The sequence below is a fragment of the Vulpes vulpes genome, chromosome 5, assembly GCF_048418805.1.
Source record: "Vulpes vulpes isolate BD-2025 chromosome 5, VulVul3, whole genome shotgun sequence".
Lineage (NCBI taxonomy): Eukaryota > Metazoa > Chordata > Mammalia > Carnivora > Canidae > Vulpes > Vulpes vulpes.
The window spans coordinates 93,971,334-93,982,379 of NC_132784.1; the positions used below are offsets into that span (position 1 = coordinate 93,971,334).

The following is an 11,046-nucleotide window of genomic DNA, read 5'->3' on the forward strand; positions in this document are numbered from 1 at the left end:
CTATAATCATACGGTTGTAAGCCTCTAATTAACCCAGAAACTGAGGTGGGGTTGGTGGAGGGAGAGTTAAATAATTAGTTAGGTACATGTTTCTAAGCCATCATATATGTGCTGCCATTTGTACAAAGAAATTGTAAAGGATAATAGCCGAAATAGTCAGAAGGTGAACACCAGGTGGAAAGTCAAGGTGGTTCCCTTACTCCTTCCTTGGTGATGTCAGGACGGGGTTCTCAGAGGATGTGGTCTCCCCAGACACCAGCTAGTCAGTGGGTGAGTGGCAGCCCCTGAGGAGAGACTCTGAAAAAAAAAATAAATAAAAGGAGTGACTCTGCCCTTCCAGCCTCGCTGCCTGCCCCACACGTCGCTCCTTCCCAGGGCCCCAGGTTCTTTCACACCCCTGGACCTTCACATCTGCCGCCTCCTCCCTCTGATAAGCTCCTCTTCTCCCTTCAAGACGTAGTCAGAAGATTTACCTCCTTGGGGAAGCCTGGCTAACACCCCCGAGGGCCACCTAACCACCTTGAGTTAGGTGCCCTCGTTCTGTAGTCCCACAGTAGTTTGAGCGTCTCTCGGGACTAAAGGTGCACTCGGATAAACCACCAGGCTGAGCATCTTGAAACCAAGAGCTCTGCCTTCCTCTGCTCACGTCCCAGGGGCCTGGCCAGGGACCTGGCACACACCAGCCACTCCACAATCTGCCCCCTCAGCAGTTTGAGCTTTGTGAGTCAGCCATCCTCAAGTGGAAAGAGGAAATCAGCAAGAGAGTTATTCGGGTGTGGCATTCAATTTAACTTCACACATATAGCGAGGGCCCACTGCCGTGCCAAGCACCCGTGCTGGTTATTCAGAGGTGAATAATATAGTGCCTGGCCTCCGTGCTCATTCCCGCAAGGTAAATACCATAGAGACAGGTAACAAAAAAGCAGTGCCATCGATGCTCTGAAGGGAACAAAAGCGGGAGTGTGTGCTTCTGCCTGCCGTTGGAGTTGGGGTACCAGGGAAGACTTTGCAGGGGAAGTCATTTCAGCTGAGCCACATAAGACTCTGAGAACATCCTTCTGCTCGAGAATGGCTGACACCCAAGGCTAAATGGCCTGAGCAGGCAGCTTCAGGAAATGTGTGCCAGGTTCCACGCTGGCCCCAAAGTAGAAGACCTAACCAGTGAACGGGACCAGGACTGGATTAGGACACTGACTCTGCCACACAGACTAGCTCCTTATCTCCAGTCCCCACCCCTTCCATCTCAATGCCTGCCTCAGCCTTAGTCGCCCGTAGTAGGTTCCAAACAGAGTTGCCCCGCTGCACCTTCCAAACCAGAAGTTGTATTGCTTCTTAGGCTAGGTCTTTAAGGATCTGATCCCAAGAAAAAAATGAAATTATTCAGCAGTAGGCAACACCCATACTACTAGGACTCTGCCAAGCTGTCTTGTATGAGAGTCTCAGTGGTCTGAAGGAGACTGGCCCAGAGCCAGGGTTCAGCCCAGTGCTGGGTGACTTAGGGTCATGTAGATGTATTTCCACCCTAAGAAAATGCACAAACTTGGCCCTAACCCTGCAGCACTGCAGCCTCTTTAAAAAGACTCTGTTCCATGTTTGCAAATAAGAAGCAACAACAGCTTCTTGCCAGAGCCCAAAATGATTACAGTCCTGTAGTTGGCCAAGAAACATGCTAGAATTTGGAAAAATCAACTCTCCTCTTGCGTTCATGGTGATGATGAGAGTTTTTCTCCCACCTGGGCCTTCATGTCTGTTCAAAGCAGGTCATGGAGGGGGCCTTTCTGTGAATCTGTCCCCCCTTAGAAACTTTCCCTTAATCAGACATTTTTCCTGGCAGCACCTTACATCTTGACAACTCAAAGCCCACGACCACCAAGTAAGTATCTGTTTCTCCTTTGCCCAAGTTGGGGGTGGCAGGGGAACGGAGGCACAGAGACAGCAAGGGGGAAGGTAAAGCCAAGGAGAGAACATGCTGTGTGTCCCTCTCCTTCCAGAAGTCCCTGGATGCCAACACCTGCCCCACTCTCACTCATCCCAGCTTCCTCGGGGCCAGGGCTCCCTGATCACACTGCCCTTTCTGTTTGTGATTGAAGGCAAAGGAAGCGGCCAGAATCTGGGAGCATCCGGAAAACATTTCGGAGCGACAGCCATGGGCTGAGTAGTTCCCTGACTGACTCTGCCTCCCCGGGGGTGGGGGCTAGCTGCCGCCCATCTTCCCAGCCCATCATGAGCCAGAGTCTCCCCAAGGAAGGGCCAGATAAGTGTTCCATCAGTGGGCATGGGAGCCTCAACTCCATCAGCCGCCACTCGTCCCTGAAGAATCGGCTGGACAGTCCACAGATCCGGAAGACAGTGACAGCAGGAAGGTCAAAGAGCTTCAATAACCATCGGCCTGTGGATCCTGAGGTCATTGCACAGGTAACTGGGGGCTTCTGGACACACAGCTGGCCTGTCTACGTTTGTCACTACTGCGTAGTGCAGCCCACATTCATTACGACAGGCCTTGAAACAGCGGCTTTGTACATCACATACCAGGTTCAGAGGCTGCTGGATATCTGGACCCCCACAATGCAGCTCTCTAAACAATTTGCCAACCCCATTAACCCAAGAAGAATTCAAAGACAGAATAAAAGAATTCGGACTTCTGGCTCATGTTCAGGCTGTTTGCAAGGGGCTGTATGTTTTATTTTTTTTAAGATATCATTTATTTATTCATGAGAGACACAGAAAGAGATGCAGAGACATAGGCAGAGGAAGAAGCAGGCTCCTCGCAGGGAGCCCACTGTGGGACTTGATCCCTGGACCCAGGATCACACCGTGAGCTGAAGGCACACGCTCAACCGCTGAGCCACCCAGGCGTCCCGGGAGTGTACATTTTAAAGCAAATAATTAGTCTTTTGTTGGAGTCCATTCTGCCTAGGTTTCAGGTCTTGAGAGGGTGGTAGGCTTTAGTGAAGCTGCCCGATTTGTTGAGGCTCAGATGTAGTTCTGGCCATATTTTTCTGCCACCCTGCCCATCCCCCTCTCCTGTTCCCTGAGGTTAATCTCTCATCCAAATGGGAGGTAGAAGATCAATCATTAATCTGCTCCTGTTTTGACAGCCCCAAAATACTCTGCTGGCAGGGGCTTGGGTACCAGAAGGGTTTCCAGCCCAAGGCTTCAGATGGCAGTGGCAATGAGCTCCCTGGTTATAGGGTCTTCCTTCCATATATGCACACCACACTGACAAGTCTCTGTTTTCCATGAAACATTAGCGATCCAGCCCCACCTCTAAAACTCCGACTTCCGGGGCCACTCCAGGCAGTTCACTCAGACGCCTCTCCCAACTCTATAATTTTCATTAGACCAGGTAGGAGCTATGGGCTCCCCGTTGCCCTCTTATCTTTCAACTGAGTTGAGATTCTTGTCACCCCATCTTCCAGGGGGCGATAGAGGCTGCATATGGTCTCTATTGGCTTAATTGTGATGCTCTGCTTCGGGAAGGTGAACCTGGCGAGCATAGTATTAAGCTTGGGGCCTGAGATATCTTGCTTGGCTAACCCTCCATTTCTGCGCCCCTACCTGAGCTCTTGGCTGTGACCTGCCTTGCACTGCGGGAACCCTCCTCCCAGCTCCCTCCTGAGCCAGGGCTTAGTAGGAATGTTAGACTACATTCCTGGCACAGACCCCCCCCCCCTAGCTGTAGAGTGGGACTGAGGAGGGAGATGATGAAGTTCTTCCTGAGCAGTTTTAAGGCTTCAGAACATCATGGGGGTCAGTAAAAATCACTGTCAGCAGAAAGCATGGTTCACCCCGTAAGGGCCAAGGCCTTTGCTTGGAACGTGTCATCTTTCCAAGTGAGCCTGATTCCAAGGGAGGAGCCCTGTGGTGGTTTGAGGGATGCCTGACACAAGGGTGTGAAAAGGCTGGGAGGGAACTGGGAGGTCTCCCTGAGGGGCAGCTGGCTGTGGATAGAGGGTCTTTGGTTCTGCTATTCTTGAGAGCCCGTTTGTTCCACTGTGACTGGAAAGAGCTGATTTACCTGTGTGGGCTCTGGCTCCCCCTCCTGGTCGCTCCTTGGTCCCCTCTCCTGGTGATGGTAGAAGGAAATGGCTTCCTCAAGCGGGCACTCCAGTGGGTGGGGTGGGGTGCGGTGAGGTGGGGCAAGGGAAGGGGAGGGCGGGGGTGGGAGCACTGGGAGGTGTCCTGATGAATATTCAAGGTCAGGGTCTGGAACCTTTCCTGACCTTTGTCTTTGAAGTCCAAGAAAACGAAGATCATACCACATCTCTACCATTTAGTCAAAAATGGTTTATTATGTACAATTTCAAGCATACACAAAAGTAGAAAGAATTGGATAGTAAATCCCATGTACTTTTCACCAAATTCCTGGCCACTGTTAGTTCACCCAACTTTCCCCTCCCCACTGGATTATATGTCATTTCACCAGAAATATTTTAGTGCATATCTCCAAAACCTGAGGACTTTATTTAAAATAATATTTCAGCCATTCTTTTCTAAAGGCAAAAAAAAAAAAAAAAAAAAAATCTCGTGATAATGAAAATCCCTTTTTCCCCCTTCCCCACATTCTGAACATTCGTATGTTTAAGAATTTTGGCCAAAAAAAAAAAGAATTTTGGCCAAGTAAAATAATCTGGACATCTCCCTCCAGTTGGTTTTTTCATGATTTGGCCTATGCTGTTGAAACAGGATCCTTGGGGACTTCTCCCTACAGCAGCCTCACCTCCTCCTTTTTCCTGTTTTGCAGGATATTGAGGCAACTATGAACTCTGCCCTGAATGAGCTGCGTGAGCTAGAGCGGCAGAGCAGTGTCAAGCACACCCCCGATGTGGTTCTGGACACCTTGGAGCCCCTCAAGACCTCCCCAGTGGTGGCCCCCACATCGGAGCCCTCCAGCCCCCTGCACACCCAGCTCCTCAAGGACCCCGAGCCCGCCTTCCAGCGCAGTGCCAGTACTGCAGGGGACATCGCCTGCGCCTTCCGGCCTGTCAAGTCTGTCAAGATGGCCGCCCCTGTTAAGCCGCCAGCTACACGACCCAAGCCCACCGTCTTCCCCAAAACAAATGCCACTAGCCCTGGTGTCAACTCCTCATCTTCCCCACAGTCCACTGACAAGTCTTGTACTGTCTGAAGGATATAATTTAATTGTTCTAGACAAGGGGACTGAAGGGACTGACTGTTATTAAAAAAATCTTCCTATTTAACTAGCTTGGGGACTTCAGTTGAAAATTAGATTCTAAGTTGTTCTTGCAGGAATTAGCCTTCCCGTCACCCATAACCTTGAGAATGAAGCCCTCGTTATCACCCTGCCTTGCCCTTCCCACTGCCCTCTGCTTCTCCCCGTCGTCGTAATCCAGCCAGCTGCAGTACATACTGTCCTTAGGTTAGCCAGAGATAGATTTTTCCATTATCAGGTCACTGTGAAATCTGGCACGGCAAGTCATGAGGACACGGGCTCAAGTCTCCGTCCCCTCAGACACAGGGGATGCCTGACCAGATGGTTGGCTACTGTCAGCCAGCTTTCAGTGGCATCTTGTTTTGGGTACTGACTTTAGGGAACCATATATAGTCCATTCTCATTTTACGCACACACACACACACACACACACACACACACACACACACACAGGTTTTCCTGGTCTCTGGCATGTGTAGCCTCTCCTGGTCCCAGACCAGTCTCTTTGTAAGTTATTGTGGCAGTTCGCACAAGAGCCACCAGGGGTCTCTGTTTCCGTTACAAATCTTGTTATGTCTGGGCCAGAGAACCTAGCCTTTGAAATCTCTCCATCATAAAAAAATTGAACAGGATGGAACTCGATCCTGTAATCTGTCTGGGGTTGGGGGCTTTCTCTCTGTCTTCTCTCTATTGGTGTGAATTGGTCATTGGTGTTTGCTTTTGCTCTCCTTCATCCTCTAGGAATACAACCCAGTCTTTTTATAGAACTTCTGAAGTTTTTCTGAATGTATAGACATTTCTCGGGTTCCCGTCTTTGTCTCCAATGGACCATTTTCCATTTAAGACATTTTCCTGTATAAGACAGTTTTATAGCTGGTTCCACTTAGGTAAAGAGTCTTAAGAGAGTTTCATTGTGTTTATGGCAGGTTTGGAAAAGGTGAGAAATGGGTCCTTCTGCCTCACTTTTTGTGGGCACTTAAGAAAAAATTCATTATGCTATTCAAAACTTAAATTCACCTTCACTAACCCCCAAACTGTTCCCAAATGAAAATGTATCCTAAGTTCACCCCTCTAGTTTGGTTATTCTATAAGATCTCTCTTTAGGGACCAACAGGGGCTTGGAGAGCCCTAGTTAAATTAAAGAGAGACATTACTCCTTAAAACCTGTTTTCTTTTATCCAAATAAGGACAACTAAGAGAACTTTGGCCCCACAGGCTCTAAAGTCTTCTTGAGGCCGGAATCTAACAAAATAAAAAATTGGATGCTGAATATTTTGGCCTGCCTTTGGCCTTTTTTCTGGTTCTCTCCAAAAAGCAGAAATGATGCCCTTGCCTACTTTAATCCGGCCTCCAAAACTGGTGCACCTCATCCCAGCGCCTGGCTCCACGCTATCCTCCAGGGCTGGAGACCATCACACCCCTGTCTCATGAGTCTCAGACAACTACTTGAGTTAGAGCTGAAGCTCATTCCTCTTCTCTGTTTTCTGGTTTTAAAGCTATGCTTTTAGCCTTATTTTCTACAGGTCAAGAGAGGTGATGGGTTGCCATTCAGATAGGAAAATCTGAGTTTCCTTATGTTTAGCCTAGAAGATTCTTTTTTGGACCAACCTTTTGAAGTTGGCAGTTGGTGCTGTGGAAGATGGTAGGATTTTTTTTCTCACTGTGCAAAGGAAAGAGGAGCTTTGTGGGGAATCACTAGATTATTAGAAGGATAACCTGCAACACCAGGAAAACTATCCCAAGAGCTAGGAAGGAGAAATGAAGAGCTCCGTCAGTAAAATGAGTCTGGCTGTGGGCAGCGACCCACAGTCCTCTGGATTCTTGGCTTTGTTGCTCTATCCACTGGCCTGTCCTTGTCTGTCATCTGGACTTGCACAGGTCTTGAGCCAGCGGTGGCTTTCAGCCCCAAGGATCTGTTTCCTTGATGAAAATGGAACCCCTACCTTTCCCTTTACATTCCTTTGGATCCAGCCGATCAAAATTGGTACCCATACCTGCCCTTTCCCCTCCTTCTAGCACACTCCTGAGAACGCAAAGCTTTCTTAATGACAAAGCTTTGGGCCTGTTGTGTTGTTCCTGCCTTATTTCTCTTGCAGCCCTTGTACATGACTGTGTCCACTGTCCCCTTGGGCCGTGTCCATCTGCTGATTTGCATCATGAACTGGACAGTGTGTGAGTGGCCGGCCACCTACTCCCCCACCTTCCACCCCAGCTCTGGGAGCCAAGTTGTCTTCCCTCTCTGGTGCTCCTGACGCCTGTGAGATGGACCTGTCGAGAGGACGAGGAACCCACAAAAGGAGAGTCCTTCTCGGCAGAGCTCCTGCAGTCAACTGGAATTCAGGTCGCACACTGTGATTTTTACACCGAAAAAGCCAAAAGGAGCTGGCCACCCGGGGCCAAGGGAGACCAGTCTTCCTCAGCTCTGCTTGCCTAAACCAGCATGATGCTTCAGAGAGCCCTGCTCTGCCCCTCAAGGCATGGATCCTTCTCTCGCTGTGGATTCTGATGGGTCAGGCTTTGGGGAACAGAGGTGGGGTGGAGCAACCAGCATCCCCATTTGGAAAAGAGAGGAGTTTGCAGCCAGCAGCCTGTAAACTGGAAACACTGGTCTCAGCCAACCTCCTCAGGGCGCCCTGGTGTCTCCCCAAGGAGATGAGGAGCGATGACACCAGCAACAGGATGAACAGACCACTGGAAGGGCTGGTGTGTGTGTACTTCACGTGCAGAAGAGAAGTTTAGATCTTCCAGGGAATCGCAATGTTGTGGCGTCTGACTTGTATGTCACGTTTGTGTAAAATGGTATATTCTTTAAAATAGTGTTGATAACTGGAATATTGTATGTATGCTTGGAGATGCTTTGTGTGAACCTAAGACTGTCACTCAACAGATGTTGGATTGGGGAAAATCCAAAGCACAACTTCGAAATAAAATACGTTTTTAGGTTTCGATGCTGCAGTTCCTATCACTTCCCACCCCCTGAAATCTCCAATCCAGGAGTCCAGCTCCCCAGGAGGAAATGTAACTCTGTGCTGGTAGAGCCCCGCCTGGCAACAGGAGAAATGTGACCTCAGGAGCCGGCCACCTTCTCCCTCCCAACAAGGCATGGCAGAGGTGCATCTAGAATGTGGATTCCCCGCCCCCCAGCATTTCCAATTAGCCCGTTTGCGGAGCCTAAAAGGTTTCATAGAAAGCCTTCCAGCTCACCATTGGACAGTGTGTTGCCATGAGAACCATTTCCTCCACAGAATCCACCCACCCTGTTTTCAGTGAGGACCATTCTCGTTTCTATCGCTGGTCAGATTTCCCCACTTGGGAGAGTGGGGCCTGTCAGATTGCTTGCAGGCTTTGCCAGCCACAACCAAGGGTGACGGCGGGGGGGGGGGGGGGGGTCTTTCTTTCTTCCACATGTGGAGCCCTGAGTCATTCTGCCCTCGGATGCCCTGTGCCTCTGGGAGAAGAGCTGACCCATATGCTTGTGCTGTTGGTGTTGAGCACAGGGGTGGGCATACAGGAAATGCCTTCTCTCCTTTAGATTTTGATTCTAGCAGATCATGAGCTCAGGTGAAATTATTCAAAGGTAGCAGCTGATAATGCATCCTAGGGCTTATACTTCTTTTTACTGGGCTTATTCCAATACCAGAAGCCCCTGGGGAGGGATCAGATCTCTCATATCCAAGAGGATCCCCAGTGTTCAATGGTAATACAAGGAAACCTGTCCTGGTCCCTGGACCAGACACAGTACTCTGAAGTCCATCACCTCCATCTGTCTCATGCCTTTCCAACTGTTGTCTCTTTCCCCTCCTTCATTTTAATAGAGCTCTATATTGAGCTTCTTGCTGGTCCCTTGGAGTCAAAGGTGAGGCTGTTCAAGGGATCCCTGAGTGGCTCAGCTGTTAAGCGCCTGCCTTCAGCCCAGGGTGTGATCCTGGAGTCCTGGGATCAAGTCCCACATCGAGCTTTCAGCTTGGAGCCTGCTTCTCCCTCTGCCTGTGTCTCTGCCTCTCTCACTGTGTCTCTCATGAATAAATAAATAAAATCTTAAAAAAAACAAAAAAAGTGAGGCTGTCCTGCCACCCTGAGCTCTGATGAGTTCTTTGCTCCTGAATGTAGGTGGTGACCTGTGACATAGAGCTGATGTATAAGCTATAGGCAGAGGACCAAGGAACCTTTTCAGAGAGACCTCAGGCAAAGGTGGGCTATTTTGGAGGGTCCTCTAATTCAATTTATATATTCAGATGGGAGCCTGATGGAAGGTAGTGACAACACAGTTTGAAGACAGGCCCATTCCACCCAGATAGAAATCCAAAAAGGAGACCAGGTATATATGAATTTGAGAAATGGCCTTAATGAGTATCTACTCTAAATGTTTATCACATGTGTATGTGAAGCTTCTTTTTTTATTAATTTTTAAAATGATTTTATTTATTCATTTGAAAGAGAGCATAAGCAGCAGGGAAGGGCAGACGGAGAGGGAGACTCCCTGCTGAGCTGGGAGCCCAATGCCAGGTTTCATGCAGGGCTCGATCCCAAAACCTGGAGATCATGACCTAAACCAAAGGCAGACATTTAACCACTTTAGCCACCCAGGTGCCCTGGTATATGAAGTTTCTTATTAGTCTGGAGTTAGCAACCCTGGCATATTGCATGTGCCAAAGACATTTGTCAGTCAACAAACTCTAAGACTCACTATGTGCCAAGCACTGTTGTATAGTGTTGAACAGGTGAAACGTAATGGAGCTTTCTTTCCAGTTTGAGGAAGAACAGATCAATAAGCCATGCATGATTCAGAAAATGAAACAATGTAATAGGTAGTTAGTGCCTGGGAAAGGAGTAGTACAGTTAATCAAGAATTCCTAGGATCCCTGGGTGGCGCAGCGGTTTAGTGCCTGCCTTTGGCCCAGGGCGTGATCCTGGAGACCCGGGATCGAATCCCACGTCAGGCTCCCGGTGCATGGAGCCTGCTTCTCCCTCTGCCTATGTCTCTGCCTCTCTCTGTGTGTGTGATGACTATCATAAATTTAAAAAAAAAGAATTCCTGGTAGCCTGGGAAAGTTGAAATAACCACTAGACGTCCAAATAGAAATATCAAATAGACTCTTTAATATATGAACATAGGGCTTTAGGAACAGATCACACCTGCAAAGAAATTCAGGATCTATTTTATTATGGACATATTCAAACTACGATATTCCCAGGAAGAATGTGTAAATGGAAAAAAGAAGGTGGCAGCCCCAGTGGTGCAGCAGTTTGGCGCCGCCTGCAGCCTGGGGTGTGATCCTGGAGGCCCGGGATGGAGTCCCACATTGGGCTCCCTGCATGGAGCCTGCTTCTCTCTCTGTCTGTGTCTCTGCCTCTCTCTCTCTGTGTCTATGAACAAATAAGTAAAATCTCAAAAAAAAAAAAAAAAAAAAGAAAGAAAGAAAGAAAGAAAGAAAGAAAGAAAAAAGAAGGTGCCAGTAATTAGAAATCCAGGAGAGAGGAAGGAGCTCGCAAAGAAGAGAGAAGGAAGCAAGTGACAGGTAGGTGGCTGGGAGAGCCCAGTGTCACAGACACCAAGTGAAGGACATGTTTCAAGAAGGGAGGCTTGGCTGTCAAATGCCAGTGGGTAAGGTGAGGCCAACAAGAGAGGCAATCCTTCTTTGGTGACGTGGAGCTCCTTCAGTAGATGGGAAATGGCTCAGATTGGAGTGGGTCAGGAAGTCTTGGCAGCTCATGCAAAGGCACGGCGTTGAATGGGGAGCATCAGGAGGAAGCAAGGGACTATGTTTTTGGGGTTTTTTTGTTTTTTGTTTTTTTTAAAGATTTATTTATTTATTCATGAGAGACAGAGAGAGAGAGAGAGAGAGAGAGGCAGAGACATAGGCAGAGGGAGA

General features: G+C 48.7%; 1 protein-coding gene across 5 annotated transcripts in view; it reads left to right on the forward strand.

Annotated features, from left to right (window-relative positions):
- The window catches only part of SRGAP2 (SLIT-ROBO Rho GTPase activating protein 2), a 236,038-nt gene extending 227,919 nt beyond the window's left edge, over window positions 1-8,119 (forward strand). For 4 of the 5 annotated variants that reach the window (XR_012001782.1, XR_012001778.1, XM_025991367.2 and 1 more), the window contains exons 22-23: window positions 2,091-2,415; window positions 4,745-8,119. Coding sequence is in view for 3 of the 5 variants with exons in the window: in XM_025991367.2 (XP_025847152.1) it covers window positions 2,091-2,415; window positions 4,745-5,128 (709 nt within the window). In the remaining 2 variants the exon portion in view is untranslated. Of the gene's footprint in view, window positions 1-2,090; window positions 2,416-3,251; window positions 3,347-4,744 lie in introns of all 5 variants that reach the window. The other variant, XM_072759457.1, reaches the window with a different exon arrangement.
- The last annotated feature ends 2,927 nt before the right edge of the window (window positions 8,120-11,046 follow it).